Below are 27,467 nucleotides of genomic sequence, written 5' to 3'. Positions count from 1 at the left end.
CCCCGCCCTCCTGCACACTGGAGAGGGGGCTCACGCTGGCTCTGATGCTGTGACCAGAGCAGAGAGCTCGCTGCCTGTCCCCACTGGGAAAGCAAGGGCAGTGCTGAGCACGGGGGGAGCTGAGATCCCAGCAGAGTGCAGGGACACCAGGCAGGGCAGGTCAGCTGCCAAACAGGTTTGCCTGGTCCAGACGTGCTGCTGGGAAGTGATTACACAGCAGGGAGGGAGCTACTAGGGACAGAGCTCAGGGGGGCTGTGACCCCAGGCCCAGCCAGCGAGAGGGAGCAGGTCCCACTCCCTGCCCCAGCTGCTGAATCCCAGACCGAGCTGCAGAAGGATCCCTCCTTGGAGAAGCTGAGAGAACTTGCTGGCCACAGCGCTGCAAACCTCCTTGGGGAAGGCTGCAGGGACAGAGTCCTGCAGGAGAAGGGATTCCTGTACCGGGAATGGGCTCCCCAAGGGGAAGTAGAACTGGGGGGAATCGGGAGGCAGCTGGTGGTGCCCCAGGAATCCACAGGGTTCTTCCCATTTGAGCTGCTGGATGGGAGGAGAGTGAGGGGACCCCTGGACCTGAAGGGGGAGGATTGGATGGAGAAGGGGGAAGATCCCCTGGGGAATCTCTTCCCTGAGGTGGGAGACAATCTCCCCATCAGGTGTTCCCCGTTCACAGTCACTGGGAAAGCAGCCCAGAACCTGGAGAGAGAGGTCAGGGACATGCTGGCTTTAAATGGGATCCAGCCATTTTACAGCCCATGGGCCTCACCATGGGGCTGATCTCCAAGGGAGACAGGAAGATCTGGTTTTATGGGGGCTATCAGAAGCTTAAAGCCATCACAGTGTCCGATGCCGACCCCATGCCTAGGCCTGGGGAGATTCTAGACAAGCTGAGAGGGATGGAGAACTTGGCCCCGGCAGACACTGATAACATGTGCATCTTTAGCCAGACCTGGGAGGAACATGTGTCCCAGGTGAAGAGGGGGCTGGGCTGCCTCAAGGAGGTGGGACTGACGGTAAAAGCTGGAAAGTGCAAGGGGGGACGGCAGAGGTGTTGTGTCTGGGCCACAAAGTGGGAAGCGGCTGCCCAAGCCCAGAGCTGGCAAAGGCTAAGACGGGGGCTCTTAACCAAGGGAGCCCGAATCACAGACCAGAGGACTGGGAAAAGACCCAATCCCAGCTTGAACCCCAGGGGTACTGGGGTGGCAAAGGGTGTGGGCTGCATAAACCTTCCCACATGCGGTCTGCAAATGCCATCAAGCACACCTGACCTAAGGGAGGGCGTGAGACTGGACTGTCCTGGTGTAACTCACACCAAGAGATGGGAGAGATGCTGGGGCATCCATGGGAACCTTGGTGGGTTCGAACTTCCCCAGGTCACTGGCTGGAGTGACCTCGCTCAGTTCAGTCTCGAAGGGGAGAGAGATGTGACGAACTGGGAAAGTTCTTAATGTTTTCTCTGAGTACTGTGTTGGTGCCTCAGTGTCCCCATGGCAGTTCTTAAGTATCTGGCAGAGCAAAGGGCCAGTGCACCTAAATGCCTGACACTCTGTCTCCTAGCAACTGATGGCCTGGGCCCCTCCTCTGCAAAGGTACCAGCTGAAGGTGTTGGAGACAAAGGGATCAGGTGACCTCCTGCCCCGGGAAAGGGGCTGAGGAGAGAGGAGGGGCTGGGAGAGGTTGTTAGTCTGGAGCTGGCTGGGGTCAAGGGTGGAGGGCAGACCTGGGGGTCTGGCTCACTGCCCCCCAGAATGGACCCAGCCGAGGGGTCCGGTTCGCTGTATCTACAAGCTCTGTTTTAGACCCTGTTCCTGTCATTGAATAAACCTCTGTGTTACTGGCTGGCTGAGTCATGTCTGACTGCAAAGTGGGGGTGCAGAACCCGGTGGCTTCCCCAGGACCCCGCTGGGGTGGACTCGCTGTGGGAAGTGCACGGAGGGGCAGAGGATGCTGAATGCTCCAAGGAGAGACCCAGGAGGTGAAGCTGTGTGAGCTTCTTGCCCTGAACAAGTCTGCTCCAAGGGAGAGGAGGCTCCCCAAAGTCCTGATTGGCTTGGTGGGGAGCAGTTCCAGAGCATCGCCCAGGGACTCCGTGACAAGGGGCCACTACTTTGCTCCCCCCCGCCATCATCACCAAGGAGGATGTGGTCACATGAAAAACCCCTGGTGGCTGCATGCAGCCACAGTGGCTGCCTTTCTCAAATGCGGCCCTAGTTGATTTTCTTAGCCCCTTGCACTTGAATTCTTTTCTCCTACACTAAGAACAGATGCTGACGTTTTAATATATTCAAAAGTAGTTTTTCCTCTAAATTCAGACTTACTCAAATGCTCCTGATTTTCCTGAGCAGACCCCAGCCTAGCCTTGATTAGCAGATCTCTTGATTTGGAGACCTATATTACTCCAAAAGGGATTTATATTAAATGTAAAACTAACTGTTGATTTAAGGCCTGACCTGACAAAAGATGCATAGCACATAGTACTGAGAACGTAGCTAAATGTTGCAATGCAATTTCTGTCACAAAATTAGAAATATGGAGCTTTTATGAAACAGAATTTCATAAATGACTCTCCTAACCCTTTCTGAAAGAGAGCCACTGCCCCCCTTCCAGGGATGAGGTCTTCAAGTTCTCCACCATATTTTTTCCTTCTTTTAAGATGCCACACTTCAGCCTTATATACCATGGCTCTCATCCCTGCCCTGCTCTGGAATCCATCGGTATTACTGCTTGAACATCTGGCAGGGACATTTTCCCTAGTAATATGATACTGACGAGTCACCTTCTATGCATAGGTACTTCTGGGGGAATTCTGCGCCACTGCGCAATGCAGAATTTTGCAGAAATTAATGTTGTGCATGCAGAATTTCCTTTCCCCCACAGAAACTGGCTGCAGTGCTGCTAGCCACCATTAGGGGCTGCTGGACCAGGCAGAGCCCAGCTCGCACATAGAAGACACTGCTGTAGGAAGGGAGAGGGAGCTAGTGGATTCCTGACAGCTGCAGTTCCCAACATGCCCTGAGGGAAGGAGAGGGCAGCGCGCAGGAAACTCCATGCAAACTTCGGACCAAGCATCAGGCTGTTTCTTCCTCTGGATCCCTGGGCTCTCTGGGTGGAGGGGGGTGTTTGGGCTGGGAAGTGGGTAACAGCTGGGCTCTGGAGGGGAAGGGTGTGAGTATCTGGGCAGGGGGGCCCATGGCTGGGAGGGGGTTCAGGTGTATTGGCTGGGGAGGGCTCCACGGTTGGGCTGTGTGGAGGAAGGGATTGTGGGTGTCTGGCCCCTGGCTGGGCTTGGGGCAAAGGGGCAGAGAAATAGGAACTGGGTTGTCATGGGGTTTCTTTAACTCTCTACTCCTGGGGGAATTTTTGTGTGTGTCTGTATTGTTAAACATAGTTGCTGACAGGTATTTTAAAATAAATTACCAAAATACACTTCTACCCCGATATAACGCGACCCGATATAAACGAATTCGGATATAACACGATAAAGCAGAGCTCTGGGGGCCGGGGCCAGGGCTGTGCGCTCCGGTGGATCAAAGCAAGTTCGATATAATGCAGTTTCACCTATAATGCAGTAAGATTTTTTGGCTCCTGAGGACAGCGTTATATCGGGGTAGAAGTGTAATTGAAACTATGTACTGTTATTTTGACAAATAATATTTGTAGAATTTTTTGGCACAGAATGCCCCCAGGAGTAACCCCTGGAGCCAAAGGCACCACTTCCATTGTGCTTCTGACCAGAAACCAAGCTTGGTCATTTTCTTGGCCTAAGGCTATATAAATTCTATTGACTTTTGGCAATGTAGCAACTAGTTTCTTAAACAAATGTTATTCCTTTTTTTTTTTAAGTGTCCTTTAAAGGAAAATTGTAGTGACCAAAACATCTGGTTACAAACGGAAGGGAAGAAAGTACTGAATAATCTCCGGTCACATGTAACTCACAGATTAATTTGGTTTGTACGTGAATTCCAGTGGTTTGGGATCATACAGCCTCCAAACTGTTTATGTGAGACATGTGTTTTTCCTGTTGCACTGCAGTTAATTGTTTTGCTGGTCCGGGTGATGGATGATGGAGAAGGTTGTGTCTGGAAATGTGCTCAGAAGTCGACAGGAAGCTGAGAGGGCCCTTGCCAGCACTTCCTTCCTGTAGATGAAGGGAGGAGGGAATGGGGAAAAAACTTGGCTGTCTCTGACCCTGAGAAAAGTCTAACCATTTCAGATGGATTACATTAAAATATTTTAATCTTTCTAAAGATTAAAGTATCCTTCTTCTCTAACTCCTACCTAAGTGGTAGGCTCAGTGGGGCTTATGAGAATTAATTGTATTGAGGTCTTAAAAGTTGCAAGGCAGCTGTAGAATCAGAATCAGGTGTTGGGAACTGAACAAATGGAGATCAGATTTCAGAGATTTCCAAATAGATTGTCAGCCTTATTTGCAATAAAGCTGGCAAACCACAGGAACATAGGGATTTCCACAATGGATCAGACCTAATGTCTATCTAGTCCAGTATCCTGCATCTGACAATGGCCAGCACCAGACGGAGATGTAAGAACACTCCAGTAGGTATATGTGGGATATCATGCCCCCATGAAGGTCTCATCCTGAAGCACAGGGTTTAATATCGCTCCCCAAATTCTGTTGTCATTAATTATAACAACTTCAGATATTATTGAGCTCCATGTAAATACCCAAGGCCTTTTTAAATCTTGTTAAGCTTTTGCCCTCGAGGAGCAGCAAAGGAGCATTCTGGCCAACCATTCCACCCCTCTCAATGGAGACAAAAAAAGATTTGCCTAAGGAATCTTTCCTTGCACAGAGTCATCCCAGCACCTATTATCAAAGACACTAAACTTTTCTCCCTCACACACTTAATTCATCCACCCCCTATAACCTCCTACCATGGAGCCATCTTCCACCCACATCAACAAAAACACAGAGAGGACACTCGAGAGTGGGAACTCTCTCCTCTCTAGATCAGTGGTTCTCAACCAGGGGTACACGTACCCTTGAAGGTACAGAAAAGTCTTCCAGGGGGTACAGCAATTCATCTAGATATTTGCCTAGTTTTACAACAAGCTAAATAAAGAGCTCTAGCAAAGTCAGTACAAACTAAAATTTCATATCGACAATGACTTGTTTATACTGCTCTATATACTATACACTGATATGTAAGTACAATACTTATATTCCAGTGGATTTATTTTATAATTATATGGTAAAAATGAGAAAGTAGGCAATTTTTCAGTAATGATGTGGTGGTGACACTTTTGTATTATGTCATGTCTGATTTTGTAAGCAAGTAGTTTTAAAGTGAGGTGAAACTTGGGGGTACATAAGACAAATCAGACTCCTGAAAGGGGTAAAGCAGTCTGGAAAGGTTGAGAGCCACTGCCCTAGATCAAGAACTGGACGCATATTAAAAAGGGGGAGAGGACCTCTCTTTGTTCCTCCACATCCCAGAGGGAATTTTTCTAAAATTTCCCACTGTTGCACCACCAGTTCCACTCCAGTAGTCACAACAATGGTAGGAGCACTAGTGCAGAAAGGGCTCAGGCAGCCACGAGGTTTTTAAGCACTATGTCGACTTCCCCTGCTCCTTGCAGGTCTGCGTGATGTAGTGCTGATGGTGGCTACCAGCACCTTGTCTACATGAGGATTTTCACTGTCACTATCAGAATGATAAAATTTCCTCATGTAGATAAAGTCAGAGACAGACAAACCAACCTAAACAACAATAAAAGACCTCAAATCAAAACAAACAAACAAAAAACCCAGAAAGAAACAGACTCACTATTCCTCTCAAGGAAAAACCAAAAGAGGAAGTAGACTGAGCTCTCACAACAGCCTCTTCTTTGAAAAAGGAATCTGACCAAAAAAAAAAAAAGCTCCTCATCCACAGAGAATTGGAAACAACGGAAACCATGAAACTAGCCTTCATATCACAATAAGAACAGCTCTTTACACATCAACATAAGTGCACAACTGAATAGGAGTCTGACACTTTATAGTCAGTGCGTCTAGGTTCATAGAGTCCAATGCCAGAAAGGTCAAATGTGTTCTTCTAGCCTGACTTCCTGCAGGGGAGGGATAACAGTGGTTTGAGCATTGGCTTGCTAAACCCAGGCTTGTGAGTTCAATCCAAGAGGGGGCCACTTAGGGATCTGGGACAAAACTGTGTCTGGGAATCGGTCCTGCTTTGAACAGGGGGTTGGACTAGATGATCTCCTGAGGTCCAGTCCAACCCTGATATTCTATGATTCTATGATAACACAGGCCACAGAACTTCCCTGAAATAATGTCTGTTTGAATTAGAGCAGATCTTTCAGAAGAACATCCAATCTTGATTTTAAAATTTCCAGCAAATCCACTGCAACCCTTAGTAAACAGTTCCAGGAGTTAATTGGGACATGATGCCACTGGTTTTTTTATTACACATTTGCTGCACATTACTTTGTAATCTAACTCTTTCGTTAGAAGGATAATTACTGCTGACACATGACTGAATACAGAAAAACTAGATGATAGATAAAACTGAATGATCACTTGTATAAGGCATTGGAATTAAAACCGCATATTCTTGTGCATACATGGGAGTTGTTGAAACAGTACAACTGTCAAACATTTTTTTAAAATCAGAGTCTAATTCCCAGCATTCTGACAGCTGACTAGTCTCAGAGACAAAACAATGAGGAGTCTTGTGGCACTTCAGAGACTAACAAATTTATCTGGGAAAACTAAGAAATTTATTTGTTAGTCTCTAAAGTGCCACAAGGACTCCTCACTGTTTTTGAGGATACAAACTAACATGGCGACCACTCTGACACTAATCTCAGAGAGTGTTGAAGGTCCAGTCACCTTCATGGTACATTGCAAAATCATAGATGCAAGATGCATTTGACAGTTTCAGCACTTGATTCACTGTTTTTGTTTTATTCCTGTTTGGGGTTTAATTTTCTGACACTACAGAAATTAGTAAAACATGCACAAAGCAAATCTTGCTGACCAAAACATTACAGATAGATCTGAGTGCCTGCACAGGCAGAAAACTCACCATCAGTGTGGTCACTTGGGCTGCTCTCCGGATTCATCCTTTCTAGATGGACACCAAGTTAAAATGTTGAGCTAAAATGCTGCAATCAGTACTCTCAATTCTGAAAGGAAAAATGCAGAGTTACTGACAAAGAAAATACTAAGTTTGCACTTCATAAACTAAGGGGTGATTGACCCTCAGCAAAGTGGGGGAGAAAGTGCCCTGGGATCTATTTTCTCATAGAAACTCCAGCACACAGTTTGAAGGATGAGGGCCCCTAAAGGTATATCTGCACTGCAGCTGGGAGATGTAATTCCCTATGTGGGAAGACATAGCCATGCTAGTTCTGCTCAAACTAAAAATAGCAGTGTAGCCATGGTGGCCCAAGCAGCAGGTCATGCTAGCCACCTGATATAATCCTACCTGACATGAATTTGGGCAGCCAGCTAGTGCCGCCTTGGCCATGACGCTGTTTTTAGGCACTACCTCAAGCAGAGCGAGTGCATGTAGATCTAGCCAAGCTGGGAATCACACCTTCCAGCAGCTGTGTAGACACACGCTGCGTGAGGAATTATTCACCTAAACCCACAGTGGAAGATATCATCTCAATTATTCCCACATATTCAATAATGCAGCTTGATTTCTACATCAACGTAACATTAATTTTTAGGTTCATATTTCACAGACCTCAGTGTAAGTCAAAGCCTCATCTTGAATGTTATCTATTTGTCCCCGTTAACAAAAACAAAACCTACATAACTTTCCAATTTTGCAAACTGTTGATACCAAAATCATGTTTGCCCCACCTCCTTGTTTGTTCATCCACCCATTCATTACATCTTGGCTGCGGCTGGGAATAGAACCCAAATCTCCTGAGTCCCAGTCCAGTGTCTTAACTACATCCTTCCTGCTGAGTCACATTAGAGGATTGTTTGTCAGGAAATTCCCCTCAAGAATACCCAGATTTAATATTCTTGCAAACAGCAATGCACAGAATAAAAATATACTAGGAAAGAGAAGGGATTTAAGTTTTTGGATAACCTGTTAAAGGCTTACTTCAGGTCTGTGTACTTTTTGAGTGTTATAAATACAATCCATGTAAAGTGAATGGTAGTCTCATGAGCACTTCAGAGGACAATATGCAACTGTAGAAGATGACTTACCCCAGGGTTCTAGTGAGATATACACATCACTCTGAGGGCGTCACTCACACAGTTTACACTGTCACCAGAAACTGTCAATAAAAGTACAGTCTTCTATTGCAGATGGATAAAGCTGCTCCACACAAATACATACAGTGTATCTTCTACACCTGGAGATGAATGTCTGACCTGGGAGCGCGGGAAGTGTGCTAACTGCTAGGGGCCTCTATCCAAGACATTATTGAAGGACTGCTGAGGATCATCCAGCCCTCTAACTATGATACCATGCTGCTCATCCATGTGGGCATTCATTATACTATAAGGTGTAAGACTAAGCAGATTAGAAGTGACTACAAGACTCTGAGATTTAGGGTTGGGGAATTGAAGGCACAGGTGGTGTTCTCATCAATCCTTCTGGTCAAGGGTAGGGGTCCAGGCAGAGACAGACACATCCTGGTGGTGAATGTATGGCTGCACAGATGGTGCCACCAGAAGGGCTTTGGCAACTTCTTTCATGGGATGCTGTTCCAAGAAGGACTGCTAAGCAGAGATGGGATCCACCCATGAAGGAAAAGGAAGAGTATCTTTGGACACTGATTGGCTAACTAGTGAGGATGGCTTTAAACAAGGTTCATCGGGGCAGAAGACAAAAGCCCACTGATGAGTCCAGAACATGGAGACCTGGGTGAAGAGTTGAAATCTATGAGGAAAATGGACAATCATAGAAGGGAGAAAGTAGAGACAAGAGGGAATATAAATCTAATGAATATCTCAGATGTCTGTTTATTAATGCAAGAAGTATGGGAAAAAACAGGAAGAACTAGTGAATAATCACAATTATGACATAACTAGCTTCACAGGGTGGGACAATTCATATGACTTGAATGTTGGTATTGAAGGGTACCACTTGTTCAGGATGGACACGCAAGAAAAAAGGGAGGAGGTGTTGCCTTGTATATCAAGGATGTATACACTTAAACTGAGGTCAAGATATGAAGTGGGAAGCAGACCTGTTGAAAGTCCCTGAGTGAGGATGAAAGGGGTTAAAAAAAAAAAAGTGATGTCATGGTATGTGGTCTACTATAGACCAGGTAACCAGGAACAAGAGGTGGATGAGGCTTTTTTAAAACAACTAATAAAATTATCCAAAGCACAGGACTTGGTGGGGATGGGGGATGTCAAGTGCTCACAGATCTGTTGGGAAAATAATACAGCCAGGCACAGATTATCCAATAAATTCATGGAATGCATTCAAGACAGTTTTTAGTACAGAAGGTGGAGAAAGTGATCGGGGAGAAACTGTTCTAGATTTGATTCTGAGAAATATGCAGGAACTGGTTGAGAATTTGAATGGGTAAGGCAGCTTGGGTGAAAGTGATCATGAAATTATAGAGTTCATGATTCTGAGGAATGGTAGGAGGGAAAACGGCAGAATGAAGATAATGGACTTCAAGAAGGCAGACTTTAGCGAACTCAAGGAGTTGGTAAATAAGGATTAACATTCAAAATGATCTGGACAAACTGGAGAAATGGTCTGAAGTAAATAGGATGAAATTCAATAAGGACAAATGCAAAGTAGCCCACTTAGGAAGGAACAATCAGTTGCACACATACAAAATGGGAAATGACTGCCTAGGAAGGAGTATTGCAGAAAGGGCTCTGAGGGTCATAGTGGAGAGCAAGCTAAATATAAGTCAACAGTGCAACACTATTGCAAAAAAAGCAAACATCATTCTGGGATGTACTAGCCGGAGTATTGTGTGCAGCCCAACAGAGAGGGGTGGCACATCCAGCTCTTTGGTGGCAATTTGGCAGTGGGTCCCTCACTCCCTCTTGGAGCAAAGGACCTGCCACCGAATTGCCGCCGAAGACTGAAACGGAGGCAGTAGAGTTGATCACAATCGCAGCTCTTTTTTCTTTGCTCCTTGGGGCGGCAAAAATCCTGGAGCCAGCCCTGCCACTGAGCACAGGACAAGAAGCAATGGGCTTAAATTGCAGCAAGGGAAATAGAGATTAGACATCGGGAAAAATTTCCTGTCAGAGGCCTGGTCCACACTACGCAGTTAAACTGATTTTAACAGCGTCAAATCGATTTAACGCTGTACCCGTCCACACTACAGTGCACTTTATATCAATTTAAAGGGCTCTTTAAATCGATTTCTGTACTCCTCCCCAACGAGAGGAGTAACGCTAAAATCGATATTAACATATTGATTTAGGGTTAGTGTGGCCGCAAATCGAAGTTATTGGCCTCCGGGCGCTATCCCACACTGCACCACTGGCCGCTCTGGACAGGAATCTGAACTCTAATGCACTGGCCAGGTATACAGGAAAAGCCCTGCGAACTTTTGAATTGCATTTCCTGTTTGGCCAGCGTGGAGCTCTGATCAGCACAGGTGACCACGCAGAGCTCATCAGCACAGGTAACAATGCAGTCTCCTGAGAACAGAAAAAGAGCTCCAGCATGGACTGCACGAGAGGTACTGGATCTGATCGCTATATAGGGAGAGGATTCAGTGCTAACAGAACTCCATTCCAAAAGACGAAATGAAAAAACTTTTGAAAAAATTTCCAGGACCATGAAGGAGAGAGGCCACAGCAGGGACTCAGTGCAGTGCAGAGTGAAAGTGAAGGAGCTCAGACAAGCCTACCAGAAAACCAAAGCAGCAAAGGGAAGATCAGGGTCAGGGCCAAAAACATGCCGCTTCTACGCTGAGCTGCATGCAATTTTAGGGGGCTGCGCCACCACTACCCTCCCCTTGTCTGTGGATTCCGAGGTGGGGGTTATAATCTCAACCATGGATGAGGATTCAGCGGAGGGGGAAGATGAGGAGGAGGAGGAGGAGGAGGAGGAAGAGGAGGATGAGCTTGCAGACAGCACACAGCACTCCATTCTCCCCAGCAGCCAGGAGCTTTTGGTGACCCAAACGGAATTACCCTCCCAGCCCTCCCAAGCCACTAGCCCAGACAATGAAGCCATGGAAGCGACCTCTGGTGAGTGTACCTTTGTAAATATAAAACATGGTTTAAAAGCCAGCATTTTTTAATGATTGATTTGCCATGAGGGCTTGGGATGCATTCACGGCCAGTACAGTTACTGGAAAAGTTTGTTAACATGTCTGGGGATGGAGCGGAAATCCTCCAGGGACATCTCCATGAAGCGCTCCTGGAGGTACTCCAAAAGCCTTTGCAGAAGGTTTCTGGGCAAGGCAGCCTTGTTCCGTCCACCATGGTAGGACACTTTACCACGCCATGCACGTAGCAAGTAATCGGGTATCATTGCATGACAAAGCATAGCTGCGTATGGTCCCGGTGATTGCTGGCATTCAAGAAACATCCATTCTTTATCTCGCTGTGTTATCCTCAGCAGAGTGATATCGTTCATGATAACCTGGTTGAAAGTAAGGAATTTAAGTAAGGGGACAGAGAGATGGGGGAGGGGAGAAGGACAGCGCTGAGCTTTTTAGCGTTTGGCCAACAGGAATCTTCCAAGCTACCAGCCACACGGTGGCAGGGGGAGAAAGGTGGGTGATTAGCAGTGATCTTCCATGATACCAGCCATGCGGTGGGGGGAGGGGTAAAGCAATTCTAGAGAACTGGATTGGGGAGGGGAGGAGTTGGCATCTGCTGCTCCTTGTTAACAGGAAAGAAGCAGCAAAGGGAGAAGCTGTTGCCTTACCATGACAGCATGCAAACTGAATTGTGATGCCCGGACCTGCGTCTGTGTTGATCTGTAACACCAGAGCCGCAGGCACTCAATATTAAAGGTTTCCAAATGCGACCCTGTAGTGAAATCACACGTGCTATGTAAGGTGAATAGTGTTGTTCACTGTGAAGGAGTATAACCATTGTTCTGTAAAATGTATCTTTTATAATCCTTCTCTCCCTATTTTCCCCCACTCATGCAGCTGCACATTTTTCAAGCCTCCCTACTCCATCCCCAAGGATAGCTCAGATAAGGTGGAGGAAGAAAAGGACGCGAGATGAAATGTTCTCAGAAATCATGGAAGTAACCCGCAATGAAAGAGCTCATCTGAGGGAGTGGAAGGACGTGGTAAAAAAGTACAGGAAAGATTCCAGTGAACGTGAGGATAGGAGGGACCAATGTGAGGACAGGAGGCACCAACGTGAGGATAGGAGAGACGCTCGAGATGAGAGGTACAGGCAGGAAGATCAGCGGTGGCGGGATGCAATGCTGGAGCTGCTGCGTGATCAAACTGACATCCTCCGACGTCTGGTGGATCTTCAGGAGGAGCAGCGGGGTCACAGAGTGCCGCTGCAGCCCATGTTTAACCACCCTCAGTACTCACCATGTTCCATGTCTTCCTCACCCAGACGTGTAAGAATGCGTGGGGGAAGGCTTTGTGCACCAGCCCACTCCACCCCCATGGACAGTCCAACCAAAAGGCTGTCATTACATTGAAATGTGCTTAATGGCCTTTTCCTTCCCTCCTATCCTCCTCCCAAACCACTCCCGGGATACTTTGTTAATTAACTTCCTCTTTTTATAATTACATGCTTTTTAAATGAAGGGGGCGGGTGGGTTGCTTACAGGGAATGACTTTTAATAAAGAATACATGCTTTTTAAACGATAGTGACTTTATTTCCTTAAGCAAGCTGTAATCGAAGGGGGAGGGTGGGTTGCTTACAGGAGGAGTCAATAAAGGTGGGGAGGTTCATGAAGGGGAAACAAACACAGCAGTCACACTGTACCCTGGCCTGTGATGAAACTCGTTTTTAAGGCTTTTCTGATGCGCACCACTTCCTGGTGAGCTCTTCTAATCGCCCTGGTGTCTGGCTGCACGTAATCAGAGGCCAGGTGATTTGCCTCAGCCTCCCACCCCGCCATAAAGGTCTCCCCCTTACTCACAGAGATTGTGGAGCACACAGCAAGCAGCAATAACAAAGGGGACACTGGTTTGGCTGAGGTCTGAGCGAGTCAGTAATGTGCACCAGCGCGTCTTTAAACAGCCAGATGCACATTCTACCACCATTCTGCACTTGCTCAGCCTCTAGTTGAACAGCTCCTGACCACTGTCCAGGCGGCCTATCTATGGCTTCACGAGCCATGGCATCAAGGGGTAGGCTGGGTCACCGAGGATAACGACAGGCATTTCAACATCCCCAACTGTTATCTTCTGGTCCGGGAAGTAAGTCCCTTGCTGCAGCCATTTAAACAGAACAGTGCTTCTGAAGACGCGAGCGTCATGAACTCTTCCTGGCCATCCCACGTGGATGTTGGTGAAACGTCCCTTGTGATCCACCAGTGCTTGCAGCACCATTGAAAAGTACCCCTTGCGGTTTATGTACTGCGTGCCCTGGTGCTCCGGTGCCAAGATAGGGATATGGGTTCCATCTATCGCCCCACCACAGTTAGGGAATCCCATTGCAGCAAAGCCATCCACTATGACCTGCATGTTTCCCAGAGTCACAACCTTTTGTAGCAGCAGCTTAATGATTGCTTTGGCTACTTGCAACACAGCAGCCCCCACAGTAGATTTTCCCACTCCAAATTGATTCCCGACTGACCGGTAGCTGTCTGGCGTTGCAAGCTTCCAGAGGGCTATTGCCACTCGCTTCTCCACTGTGAGGGCTGCTCTCATCTTGGTATTATGACGTTTCAGGGCAGGAGAAAGCAAGTCACAAAGTTCAAAGAAAGTGCTCTTACGCATGCGAAAGTTTCGCAGCCACTGTGAATAGTCCCACACCTGCAAAACTATGTGGTCCCACCAGTCTGTGCTTGTTTCCCGGGCCCAAAATCGGCGTTCAATGGGTAGAACCTCCCCCATTACCAGCAGGAGCTCCAAAGTGCAGGGGCCCGCGGTTAGGGAGAAATCAGTGTCCATGTCCTCATCACCCTCGTCGCCACGCTGCCGTAGCTGCCTCCTCCTCGCCTGCCTTTGCAGTTCACGGTTCACCATAGACTGCACGAGAATGCGCGAGGTGTTTACAATGTCCACGATTGCACTATTGATCTGAGCAGGGTCCATGCTTGCTGTGCTATGGCGTTTGCTTTCAGTTCACTCAGGAAAAAAGGTGCAAAATGGTTGTCTGCTGCTTTCAGGAAGGGAGGGGTGAGGCTGTGCCCAGAACCACCCACGACAATGATTTTTGCCCCATCAGGCACTGGGATCTCAACCCAGAATTCCAAGGGGCAGGGGAGACTGCGGGAACTATGGGATAGCTACGGAATAGCTACCCACAGTGCAACGCTCCGGAAATCGATGCTAGCCTTGGACCATGGAACCACACCACCGAATTAATGTACCTAGTGTGGCCGCGTGCAGTCGATTTTATAATATCTGTTTTATAAAACCGGTTTATGTTAATTCGAAATTATCCTGTAGTGTAGACATAGCCAGAGTAAGCACTGGAACAAATAGCCTAGAGAGGTTGTGGAATCTCCATCATTAGAAGTTTTTAAGAATAGGTTAAACACCTGTCAGGGACAGGTGATACTTAGTCCTGCCTCAGTGTAGGAGACTGCACTAGATCTATCGAGGTTCCTTCCAGTCTTATGATTCTAATGGCTCTGTGTAAATATATCACACTAAGATATGACTCCCTGCTCCCTACCGTGGTTCTGTGGCCCCCAAATAGGTTGGCAGCACAAGAATGCAAGGATGGGAGGATCCCGTTAATCATCTCTAGAAAATAGTGACATAAGTACATTATTAACCAGTCCAAGCAAACACATCCACTGAAATGGCACAGGACCCTCCAAGGAATATGGTCTTATTTAGTAGTCAGTGGCATTAAGGTCCAGTGGCATAAGATCCAGACCACAGTCACTGGCACAAACACTCAGCATTTGGGCAGATTTTTGGAACTCTGACAAGATTTTTTTCAAATTCCCTTTTGAATTTAGCTGAGTAATTCCAGAAGTCCATCTCTGTAACAGTTCTTACCTATTGGCAATATTATTTCAGTGAGCAGCCATTTTAGGAAAGACCATTGCATACACTATCAGGAGTCACATTCAGAGATCTATAGAATAGTTTTTAAAATGACATTTTCAGCTCCTGCTCCCCACAAATACTTCTTCTATTTGTTAGTCGGAACCCTGAGAATATCCCACTGTGGTGACTCATGAGAGGGGCACAAAGTGTCAAGTGACCCTCCAGCAGGGTCAGGTGCCCACAGCAGCTGGTCCAAGTGGGGAGAGGAAGGAGTGGTGCCAGAGCTGGAAGGTAAGAAGCAGGACCGGCGCCTCCCCTCTTCCAGCAATTCTGCCTGGGATGCTGCCCGGTGCAGTGCAGTGGCTGACAGGGAGAGTGCACCTGGCTGCGGCAGCAGCAGGCTGTTCCCCATCTGGGGACAGGCGCCAACTCCGAGCATGCCAGGGAAGGCTCAGCCACTGTCCTGGAAGCCAAGTAATGAGAGATGGGGAGAGCATGGGGGCCCCTGCTGGGGGAGGGGTGCAGTCATGTAGGGAGGTCACATGTCCTCCCTTTTAGCTGGTGCCCCCTGTGTGTCCCTCCAAGGAGTCACCTACTAGGGAAACTCGTACTGACACTGCTCTATAGCCACATTGTCTGCTGAAAAATAAATGTCTCTCATTTTCACTTAGGTGTCCATCACACTTCTGCTGCTGCATTGCCAGTGTGTGAAGAAACAGACTGGGAATTAAGTCAGGCATCTATATAGCCATGCAGAGCACTAATCAAATCCCATTGTTTTGTGGGTCAGGTATTATGATTTGTGGAAAATGTCTTTTTCTTAGATACTTTCAGAAAAAACAGGCAAGTCATATCTCCATTTTCGCTACTGCCTCAAAACTATGTAAATTAGGATGGAACTTGTCATTCTACATATTCTGCTTGGATTATTTTTATTGCATAGAGTCCTGAGAATCTAGCCTACTAAAACAATAATCTAAGAAATTATTTAACATACAAACTCTTCACATTTGGGCTGCACACTATGAGACTAGGTATCCCGACGTAATGTGATGTTTGAAATGTTTAGCTTCAGTGCAAAGAAGCTATACAGTTAAGGCATTCCCTCCCCCCAACCCCCCGCTGCCTTTTTCCGACCGTGACAGCCTGGGGAACCCTGCTTTTTGTACAATACCTGTTTTCAGTTTCCCTCTGCAGCCGTTTGCAATTTTTCAAGTCATTGGCATTAAACAGACAGGTCCCATAATTCATTAACATTTCTTGGCAGAAAAAAGAACCTCTAGACACTGCTTCTATTTTTGTTGAACAGTAAAAATCACAATTTCTCTTCTGTTTCTGGTTTCTTTCTAGCCTGAGGTTTTTTTAAAAAAAAATTCTCTCCTTTACATCATATTAGAGTAATTTTGGAGTTGATGTTAAATTTAGTTCAATTGTTCTCCATGCAGAGAGTTGTTATCTCATTTCTCACACATCTACTATTTTTACATTCAGGCTTGAGTTTGATTGCGCACAATGGGTTAGTCTACTCAACGTCTGAGCCTAGTATGTCTGGAGGAAAATGTCTCTGTCTTTGGTCTTGTACAGAGCTCAGCTCCAAAAGACTTCACCAGTTTTGCAGTGGTTAATAATGACACATTAGAAACAGACCATTGTCATCGTGTACATATTGTGTTTGAGTGTCTTCAAAAAGTTCCTTATAAATAAACCAATATGGGAAAGTTAGAAGAAAAGAGTTCCACAAACAATTTTTTCACTGCAGAGTTAACCAATGATTTCCCCCCTCCAACAAGTATCTCACTGGCAGCTACCAAGAAACTGTCACCCTGCCCGTCTGTTGGTGTTGTGAGAGCTACAGTTCATGGCTGTGAGACCACTCCAATGACAGGTTTTGTTCTGAGTTTTTTAAAAAACAAAATGCCATAATGAGTTTCACAGTAATTTAACCAATCTGTTTGCAGAATGAAAATAATTTGAAGTCAGCTGAATGAATGCTTAGCTCACCTGACAGCCCCAGGGCTGGGAGGGGGGAGGAAGGGAGTGCTCCAGCTGTGAGCCCCACATGGGGCTGACAGTTCAGGCTGTCAGTGCGGGGCAACAGGACTCCAGTGATGTAAGTAACACAGTGTCAACACTGACACTGTGTCACTCTAACTACACTGACTTAAGTGTTACACTTCTCTCCGAGGTGGAGTTATTAAGTTGATGTACTGGCTGACTTACATCTGTGGGAGCCTAACTGTAGTGTAGACACTTGGCCCTGGTCTACCCGGGGTGGGGTTGGAATCGATCTAAGTTACGTAATCTCCACGTAGCTGAAGTCGACATACTTAGATCAACTTACCATAGTGTCTTCACCATGGTGAGTCAACTGCTGCGGTTCCCCCTTAGACTCTGCCTGCACCTCTCTTGACTCTGGAGTACAGGAGTCGATGGGAGAGGGCTTGGGGGTCGATCACTGCCTGCCAATCCAGTGGGTAGTGGAGACATACCCTTAGAGGTTAGGTTGACTTAAGCTGCCTTATGTCAACTTAACTCTGTAGTGTAGAACAGGCTTTAGTAGCACCTGAGGTCATGACTAAGGCTACGTTTTAGTCCGGGGTATTTTTAGTAAAAGTCATGGACAGTAAACAAAAATTCATGGCCTGTGACCTGTCCATGGCTTTTACAATATACTCCTATCTAAAACTTGGGCTGGGGGTTCGCAGGTGTCTGGGGGGGGAGGGGGAGCAGTCCAGGGGTGCCGTGTGTGCGGAGTGTGTGGCCCAAGACCCCTGCTGGTCCTGGGGGGTGGCAGCCAGCGCCCTACAACCACCACTGGGTGCTGGGGAGGTATGGAGGGCAGTGCACAGCCTGGGACCCCTGCTGGGAGATGGGGGGGGCTGGGATCTCTGTTTGTGCTGGGGGGAGAGGGTTGGCAGAGCTGGCAGGCTCCCTACCTGGCTCCAACCAGCATGTCCCTGCAGCTCCTGGGGGAGGAGTGGCCAGTGCGGCTCCATGCGCTGCTCCCACTACAAGAGCTAGCTCCGCAGCTCCCACTGGCCGGGAACCACAGTCAATGGGAGCTGCAGGGGCAGCACCTGTGGGCGTGGGCAGCATGCAGAGCCCCATGGCTCCTCCACCTACGAGCCCCTTCCCACACACCCAAACTGCTACTGCCAGCTCGGGCAGCCCCCGAGTCAGCACCAGCCGTTGCAGAAGTCACGGAGGCAGGGGCAGCTCCAGGCACCAGCACGTCAAGCGCGTGCCTGGGGTGGCAAGCCACGGCGGGTCTCTGCTGGTCGCCGCGAGGGCGGCAGGCCGGCTGCCTTCAGCGGCATGTCTGCGGAGGGTCCGCTGGCCCCACGGCTTCGGCAGACCTCCTGCAGACAAGATGCCGAAGGCAGCCTGCTTGCCATGCTCGGGGCGGCAAAATACCTAGAGCCGCCCCTGCACAGAGGTCACGGAAAGTCATAGAATTCGTAACTTCTGTGACCTCTGTGACAGACAGACAGCCTTAGTCATGACTAATACTTAGTCCTGCCTTGAGTGCAGGGGACTGGACTAGAAGACTTACTGAGGTCCCTTCCAGTCCTACAAGTCTATTATTCTAACACAATACAGGGAACTGAAGGGCCTGTTTTCTCTTCAATGCTATCAATGCAAGTAGGGTCACAAGCACGAGCAAGCCAGAAACAGGAGGCAGACAGAGAAAAACAAGTGTTGCTTTTTCTTTGACATTTTTAAATACAGTGTTGCCAGTTCCTGCAATTTAACACAAGTCTAATATTATTTTGCGGGGTTTTTTAAGCCACAGCTGCCAGATTGAAGAGACCACATGAGACACTCCTCTTCTTTTTTTTTAAAACAAAAGTAAGTTTCTAGTCCCCTTGATTGTGAAGAAATGGTTGAAAAGGTTAATTGAATGTAACCTAAAAGCACAGAAAACAAAATAAAAAGTAGCCAACATTTATTATTTTGAAAAAATGTCATGATTTTTAATAATAATTTCAGTTTTTCTCTGCTCCATCACCACCTAACATGGAAGGATATGGAGCCAGAGAGGCATCCAGCACCACTCAACACATCCCAGAAAGTACTGGACCATGAGTATGGAAGGCGGGGATGGGCAACAGTCCTGGAAGTCCATTTTAGTTAAAGCAATACACATGCACATCTTTCAGGGTCCTGACAAAGGCATTATGGGTTTGATCCAAAGCCCACTGAAGTCAATGGGAGTCTTTCCATTGATTTCAACAGTTCTGGGATTATGCCCTATGTCATAGTTCTTCATTGCTGTAGTTATCCAAACGTCATCACATTTTTTTGGTATGTCAGTATAGTTACCTGTATACTAAGCCTATCTCCAGACATTTTCTTTGGTCTGTTTTATTTATCATAAATACATGGGAGTGTGTATATTATATCTTTCATTGTAAAAAGGGTATGAAATGCAAAAGGCAAGTTCAAACTGTTCTCACTTGGCCAACCCCCTCTACACATAAATTTTAAAACTACACAGAAACCCTGTATTTAATTTCTTGACAGCAAGGGAGAAGGGCAACTATCAGCATCAGGGTTAAAAAGAAGTTTGAAAGCAACACTGTCTGAATTCTGCGCAGAAGAAGCCCCAGGAAGTTTCATTTCTTTATCAATGGTCTGGAATGTTACTTGTCTGCCACATAAAACTTCATAGGTCCAAAGTGGATTGGCTGAGATGCTCACCTCTGACCCATCCAGACCCAGCTTGCAGAGCATTCCAGAACACAGCAGCATAGCAGAATCCAAAACATTTGCTCTATTAGTAGGAGCATGTAATGCCAGAACTGTCAAACTAAATGGAGGAGACTCCTTTCAATTAAACATTTATTCAATTAAACGTTTATTACAAATCAGTCTAATGAACAGATCCATCACTCTCTGTCTCTCTTTTATACATACAGCTTTTTTTAAGTAATTATGGTTTGGATTGTTTTGAAATGTAAAGTACCAGTTAATTATAACAGGATTCAGCACTAAACAGACCAAGTGTGGTTGAAGTCAGTGGAGTTATACCATCCTGATGCACTCTCCAAGGAACATGCATTAAGAATACATCAATTATTGTGGTATCACGGTAATAAATAAAATCTGAGCAAACTCTTTGGGACAATAATGCCTTCATGCCTGTGTGGATAATGCCACATTGTGGGTATCAACAGAATACCAATAATAAAGGAACAATAACAAATCTACAGAAATGACTTTTTCAGTTCCATATGCCAATGCCTAATAGTCTAGCAGAGGTTCACATCTGACCATTCATACATTCAGAATCTGTAATTAACTTTGCAGATCACAGGACGGCAGCCACATGCTGTATGACCCACTCCAGAGCAGTTGAGTTACTCAGCATTAGAGAGGCAGTAAGGTTAAAGGTACTCACTCTTTTCCCTCCCACCCAAGATAAACAGATCACGGGTACTATCAAACTGAAGCAACTTTAATGGCATATCACTTAACTGATTTTCCAGAAATGAAATAAGGAAGGTTTATTCAGCGGGTTGATAAAGATGACACAACCCTGCTCGCAAAAGATAAATCTTTTCCCAGCTGGGAAAATGCTCTAAAATGATGACTTCTGGGAGAATCTTCATTGCTGGAAGGATATAGACCTTCTGCAATCTTTTCCTCACAGAAGTTATGGTTTGAGGTAAATTCTGACTCTGAATGCATCTTCTACCTGAAATCTTTTGACAAAATTAGTTTTGGGCTCTTTCCTCGTTAGCCTTGAACAGCTGAATACAGCTATTGAGGAAGATATCATCTCTGCCTTTCAAGTCTTGTCACAAACCAACTTTTAAATCTACCTATCAGACAGTTTTCTTGCTCATGTCCTGGAACCCATGTTCAAGAGCTGATCTAAGAAGGGGCTCATTTGCACCTGGGGAAAGGGAAGTTGTCATTGGCTGGGGAACATCTGCCTCTTCTACATCAGATGTAGGTTTAATTTGAGCTATTTTGGAAGGATCTTCACCTACCATCACCTCAAAATGTAGGTAGTGCCTGTACAGGAAATGCCTCCCCTACTATAGGAGCCCAGTCCTCACAGAGAGCCTTCTGCTTCATCAGGGCAGGGGGATACATACAGCCAGCTGACATAATGAGTTTTTCCATCCAAAAAGCAAAGGTCCTAGCTTTCTAGGTTTCCCCGTCTATAGAGAACTTGTAAAGCACTTTGCCAGCAGCACAATCAGATACACCCTGAAAACTCCAATGACCAGGCTCTGTTTGCTCATCTTGCTGTTTTTTCAAGTTAAACAGACTTGGTCCCTTAGCATGTTTGCTCGCGAATAGCAAGTAGAACTGAAGGGGACCGGCTGAGAGACAGGGGAGGGTTCCTAAGTCAAAGGATGTTTTCTCAATGTCCAGGGTAGCCATTTCTTACCCTGTGTTAACACACAGAAAGGATGCTAGCTCTGGACCACAAGCTCCAGAGCTGCATTACAGGTCTCTTTGTTCTGGAAAGAAGCAGAGGGGCAGTGTTTGTATGCTGGCCTCCAGCACCCTCTGCTGGCTAAATATCACAGACATTGCTCAAAGTAGAAAATCCATTTGACAAACAACTACACCGCTACCTGTCTATAATGCCACCCAATATAACACGAATTTGGATATAACACGGTAAAGCAGTGCTTCGGGGGGGGGGAAGGGGGCATGGCTGCAAACTCTGGTGGATCAAAGCAAGTTCAATATAACACAGTTTCACCTACAACAGGGTAAGATGTTTTGGCTCCGAAGGACAGCGTTATATCAGAGTAGAGGTGTACTACTGTGAGTGCAGGAAGTTTTAGGGTGGAAAGCCCATATCCCTGTAGCCCTCCCACACCTTCCTTTCTTTTCTGAACAACTTCACTCCTCAAAGTTGTTCTCTTCAAATATTTTCCCAACTGTTCCTATAAACTGACACCAATCACAGATAGTCCTCCTTGCCCTTGATGTTTCATTCCATAGATTAAATACACTATATTACAAAACCCATTGGACTTTTCAATTGTTCTCCAGGTCCACTGAAGGAGGACAAGAAGTAATGGGCTTAATCTGCAGCCAGGGAGATTCAGATTAGATCAGGGGTCAGCAACCTTTGAGAAGTGGTGTACCGAGTCTTCATTTATTCACTCCGAGTTAAGGTTTCGCGTGCCAGTAATACATTTTAACATTTTTAGAAGGTCTCTTTCTATAATTCTATAATATATAACTAAACTATTGTTGTATGTAAAGCAAATAAGATTTATAAAATGTTTAAGAAGCTTCATTTAAAATTAAATTAAAATGCAGAGCCCCCCGGACTGGTGGTCAGGACCCGGGCAGTGTGAGTGCCACTGAAAATCAGCTCGTGTGCCGCCTTTGGCACCCGTGCCATAGGCTGCCTACCCCGGATTAGATATTACGAAAAATTTCTAACAATAATGGTAGTGAAGTTCTGGAACAGGCTTTCAAAGGAGGCTGAGGAACCCCTATCGTTGGGGGGTTTTAAGTACATTTGCATGCTAACATTGAGAATGCTTTTCCAAGTGATAGCAGCCTTTCACAAAAGTACTAGTGAAAGAGGGATTTTATCATTACTCTAACAATATTTTTTTTCCCTTAAAGACAGGATTTTCTCCTGATGTCATGTGATTATGCAAGAACCTCAGCATTCTTCTAAAAAAAAAGTTTCTACCCTTTGTGCTTTACAGAAAAAAAATCTTGAAAACATGAATTCTAAATTCTTGCTGGGTGTGTGGGAGCTGACCTGCTCTTATCTGCTGTCCCAGTGGTGTCTCAAATTTGCAGATGCCCTACGCAGCTGCGTATGCTTAAGGACGGCCCTGCCCAGACACCCAGGGCTTTAGTCATAAAGGTAACATGTAATAAAAAATATACTGCAAAACTACATGAGTACTTATTCCATGCCATACACCACAGTCCTCTTCGGCATTCAGAAGATCATTTTAATTTTAGATTCCTTTAATGGCCTGGATTATTATGCATCCTTAGATAACATAAGAGTGCCTACCTGTAAAACTGTGGTAGGATTTAATTAATTGCAATTGTGGTTATTACATAGCCCACATGGCGGTGGTGTTGTCAGTCAGCATCACCATGCACTGACCTTGCAATATTGTAAGGTGGGTCTGGCAGGCTAGTCTCACCGCTCTGAGGTCCTTTATACTGATGTGGAGCAGGATCTCATACTGTGACCACATGCCCTGAATCTGTAGGTTTCGTAGGTGAGCCCCCCAACCGAGGTCTGATGCATCCATTACTAAGGTGATGGATGGTTGAGGAGTGGTGAATGGGACTCCTTTGCAGACCATGCGAGGGTCCAACCACCATCCTAGGGTGTCTAGGATTCATGACAGTACCGTTACTACCGAGTCTAGACTGTCTCAGCCTAGGTGATAAGCTGAAGCAAGCCATGCCTGGAATGGTCTGAGCCTCATCCTGGCATGCCTAACTACATAGGTGCATGTCGCCACGTGTCTCAAGAGGCTAAGGAACATCCTTGTGGTCGTGGTAGGTTACTGTCTGAGAGTTTGAATGGCATTTGGAATCTGGCTTCTGGCAGGATGGCTCTTGCATGAACCAAGTCTAGCACCGCTTCAATGTATTCTAGTCATTGGGTGGGTGACGGCGTCGATTTGTCTACACTGAGGAGGAGGCCCAGGCTCTGGAAGGTCTCTCTGACTAACTGGACCTGGGACTCCACCTGCTCCTTGGAGTGCCCCTGCAGGAGCCAATCGTCTAAGTAGGGGAACACCTTCACCTATCTCTTTCGGAGAAAGGCCGTGACCGCTGACATACACTTGGTGAACACCCAGGGGGCTGCTGATAACTCATATGGGAGCACCATGAACTGATAATGTATGTGACTGACAATGAATCTCAGGAAGAGTCTGTGCGCCGGCGAGATGGCTATGTGAAAGTATACATCTTTCATATCGAGAGCAGCATACCAGTCCCCTGGATCCAGGGAAGGGATAATTGTGCTTAGGGAGACCATGCAGAACTTCAACGTTACCATGAACTGATTGAGTCCTCGCAGGTCTAAGATGGGTCTGAGACCCCTTTTTGTCTTGGGAATTAGGAAATAACGGGAATAGAATCCCTTGCCCCTTAGCTCCTGAGGAACCTCCTTCACCACTCCCATGGCGAGGAGCACCTGCACCTCCTGGATACGGAGCTGCTTGTGAGAGGGATCTCTAAAGAGGGACAGGGAAGGTGGGTGGGAGGGAGGGGAGGAGCAGAATTGGAAAGAATATCCCACTTCTACCTTACAAAGAACTCAAAAGGTCCGATGTTATATGAGACCCCGCATGGTAGAAGTGAGATAGACGGTTCAAAAAACAGGGGGAAGGATACATAATTGTGGCTGGTACACCATCCTTGGGTGTCCCTTCAAAACCCTTGCTTGGGTCCCAACAATGGCTTGGTCGGGCCCTGCCCTTAGCCTGAGGGAGGATTGGAAAGTCTATGCCTGGAATTCCTGCCCCTCCAACGGTAAGTATCCTGCTTCAGGAGGGGCTGGTATTGCCTCAGAAATTTCATTGTTGTCCTGGAATCCTTAAGGCTGTGAAGCCTTGAATCTGTCTTGTCTGAAAACAGCCCCGAACCCTCAAAGGGAAGGTCCTGCAGAGTCTGCTGAATTTCCATGGGAAGCCTGGTCGCTTGGAGCCAAGCTATTCTCCTCACGACCATCCGAGACGATGATACATGCGGCAGAGTCGGCAGAGTCGAGTGAGGCCTGCAGGGATGTCCTGGCAACTGCCTTCTCCTTCTCAACCAAAGCCGAGAACTCAGGTTTTGACTCAATGGGAAGTTACTCCTTATATGCTGACATGGAGTCCCACATGTTAAAATGATACCTACTGAGGACAGCTTGCTGCTTAGCTATCCTCAGCTGTTGACCCTCTGCAGCATAAATTTTCCTGCCAAAGAGGTCCATCAATTTGGCCTCTGGCCTTGGGAGTCGGTGCCTGTTGTCCCTGATGCTTCTTCTCGTTCACCACAGAGACCACTAGGCAGCAAGGGCGTGGGTGGGAGAACAAGAATTCATAACCCTTAGAGGGAACAAAATATTTTCTTTCCACACCCCTGGCAGTTGGTGGAATGGAGGCTGGAGTCTGCCATGGAGCACTATAATTGTTGCCAATAGTCTTAATTACTGGCAACGCCACTATGGAAGGACCCTCCAGCTTAAGAATGTCCACCATCAGATCCTCTGACTCAATGTTTTCCTCTGTCTGTAGGCCCATATTACGGGCAATGCAGCGGAGTAGGTCCTGGTGGGCCCTGTGGTTGATGGGCAGAGGACCTGAAGCTGACATTCCTGTCACTGCCTCATCAGGTGAAGATGAACAGAAGGCCAGTGGAGGCACAGGGCCATCATGGCCCACCATGCACTCAGGTTGGTCCTGGGTAGAACTGGTGTCAAATGGCTCAGCGTGTCCAACAGGACCTGAGACGTGGGCAGATCTCAGGCCGGTTCTGATGTGCCCTCTGTAGTATGTGGGGGCAGTCTGGATAGAGCCACCTCAGTAGTATGAGGGATGGTTCTGTCCGCAGGTGACTGTGCCCAGTGATGCCCCGATATAACTGACCTAGAAACCCTGGCAGGGGTACCCTGGGCCTAATGGTAAGCCCAGGGGGTCCAGAAGGGCCATTGTGCAGTGGGTGGCCATTGTGATTGCCAGGATGGAACAGCGTGCCTCCAACCTATGCCTACTATACCGTGAATAGCAGGAGCTGGCCTCGGAGTCCAAGGATCCTGAGGGTGTTGACCACGGCAGACAGAACTGTGGAATGGAAGACTGCGAACAGGGGCTGCTAACAGGGAGTTTTGCAAGGGAGTTCTCCAGGTGAAGGAGGAGCAAATACAGCATCTGTGGGGTAAGTGACTGACTGTAGTGTGTGTTTTTTGTATTTGGGGGTTACTTGCTGTGTGCTGAGCTTGTGTTTGTCAGTCTGTTTGTTTGTTGCTTGTTTGAAGGACCGTGTGCTGTGGCTGGCAGTTGGAGGCCGTGAGCTTCAAAGGAAGGTTTGAAAGCTAGAAGCCTCTGGTAATTTGCTGAACCTTAATCAGTGGGCAGGGCATTCACACAGGCCAGGGCTTTCTAAAACCGCGCACAAGCGACCAGGGAGCTTTGTGCCCAGGGACTGCTAACAGGGAGTTTCGCAAGGGAGTTTGGAAAGGGAGTGGGAAGGGAGCGGAGGTCCCTTGTCGGTTCTATCCGTGCCCCTTTAGTCCCCTTAAAACCTATAAACTAAACTCCATTCAAAACTTCTTGCTTTAAACCACCCTTTCATTAACTAGGAGACAATGCAGGCAGAAGCCCAGCAGCAGAGTGGGGGCTATCCAGTTTATTGCACTGAGTGTAGCATGTATGATTACCTGCCCTGTGGGTGGGTGGCTTATGTGTGCAGTTGGTGCAAGGAGCTTCTGACCCTCAGAGACCACGTACGGACTTTGTAGGCCAGGGTGGCAGAACAGAGGAACTAAGACTGGCAGAGAGGTATGTTTATGAGGCTTTCTGGGACACTGTAGAATTGTCCCACTTCCACTCAGACAGCTCCTGCCCTGTTGAGGAGGATGAAAGGCCCAGGGAAGCAGAGGGAAACCTTCCCATAATTGGGATCCTCCTTCCAGATGGTGCTGGGGTTGCCTCTCACACTGAGGTTACCACCAGTTGCTAGCAAAAGGCAGGTGTTAGTAATGGGAGATTCGATCATTAGAAACATCGATAGCTGGGTTTGTGATGACTGGGAGAACCATATGGTGACTTGCCTGCCTGGTGTGAAAGTTGCGGATCTCTCGAGGCATCTAGACAGACTTATGTGTAGTGCTGGGGAGGAGCCGGTGGTCGTGGTACATGTAGGTACCAATGACATAGGGAAGGGTAGAAGAGATGTCCTGGAAGCCAAATTCAGGCTGCTAGGGAAGAGACTGAAATCCAGGACCTCTATGGTGGCATTCTCAGAAATGCTCCCAGTTCCACGCACAGGGCCAGGTAGGGAGGCAGAGCTTCAGAGTCTCAATGCATGGATGAGACGATGGTGTAGAGAGGAAGGGTTTACGTTCATTAGGAACTGGGGAAACTTTTGGGATGTGGGGAGCCTGTACAAGAGAGATGGGCTCCACCTAAACCAAAGTGGAATCAGACTGCAGGCACTAAACATTAAAAAGGTTGTAGAGTAGTTTTTAAACAAGAAGATGGGGGAAAGCCGACTGCTGCAGAGGAGCATGTGGATCGGACACAGACTTCTCCTAGGGGAGAGTCTGATGATAGAGAATCTCTAGGTTATAGTCAGGAGCAGAGGATGGAAGAAGATAATGTAAGGGCCAGATCAGATGATAAAGGGTCACATAAAAAAAGAATCCGACACATCAGAAAAGGGCAGACAAATA

General features: G+C 47.0%; 1 protein-coding gene across 5 annotated transcripts in view; it reads right to left on the bottom strand.

Moving 5' to 3' along the window:
- The window catches only part of EXD3 (exonuclease 3'-5' domain containing 3), a 611,569-nt gene that overhangs the window by 491,133 nt on the left and 92,969 nt on the right, over window positions 1-27,467 (bottom strand). For 4 of the 5 annotated variants that reach the window (XM_030535478.1, XM_030535484.1, XM_030535479.1 and 1 more), the window contains one exon: window positions 7,044-7,143. The exons of the other annotated variant lie outside the window; for it this stretch is intronic. In XM_030535478.1, coding sequence (XP_030391338.1) covers window positions 7,044-7,080 — 37 coding nt within the window. In that variant the 5' untranslated portion in view covers window positions 7,081-7,143. The remainder of the gene's footprint in view (window positions 1-7,043; window positions 7,144-27,467) is intronic. 5 annotated transcript variants of the gene reach the window in all.

Source organism: Gopherus evgoodei, chromosome 16 (assembly GCF_007399415.2).
Source record: "Gopherus evgoodei ecotype Sinaloan lineage chromosome 16, rGopEvg1_v1.p, whole genome shotgun sequence".
NCBI lineage: Eukaryota > Metazoa > Chordata > Testudines > Testudinidae > Gopherus > Gopherus evgoodei.
The sequence above is the reverse complement of the archived record's forward strand: the minus strand, read 5'-3'. Positions and strand labels throughout refer to the sequence as shown.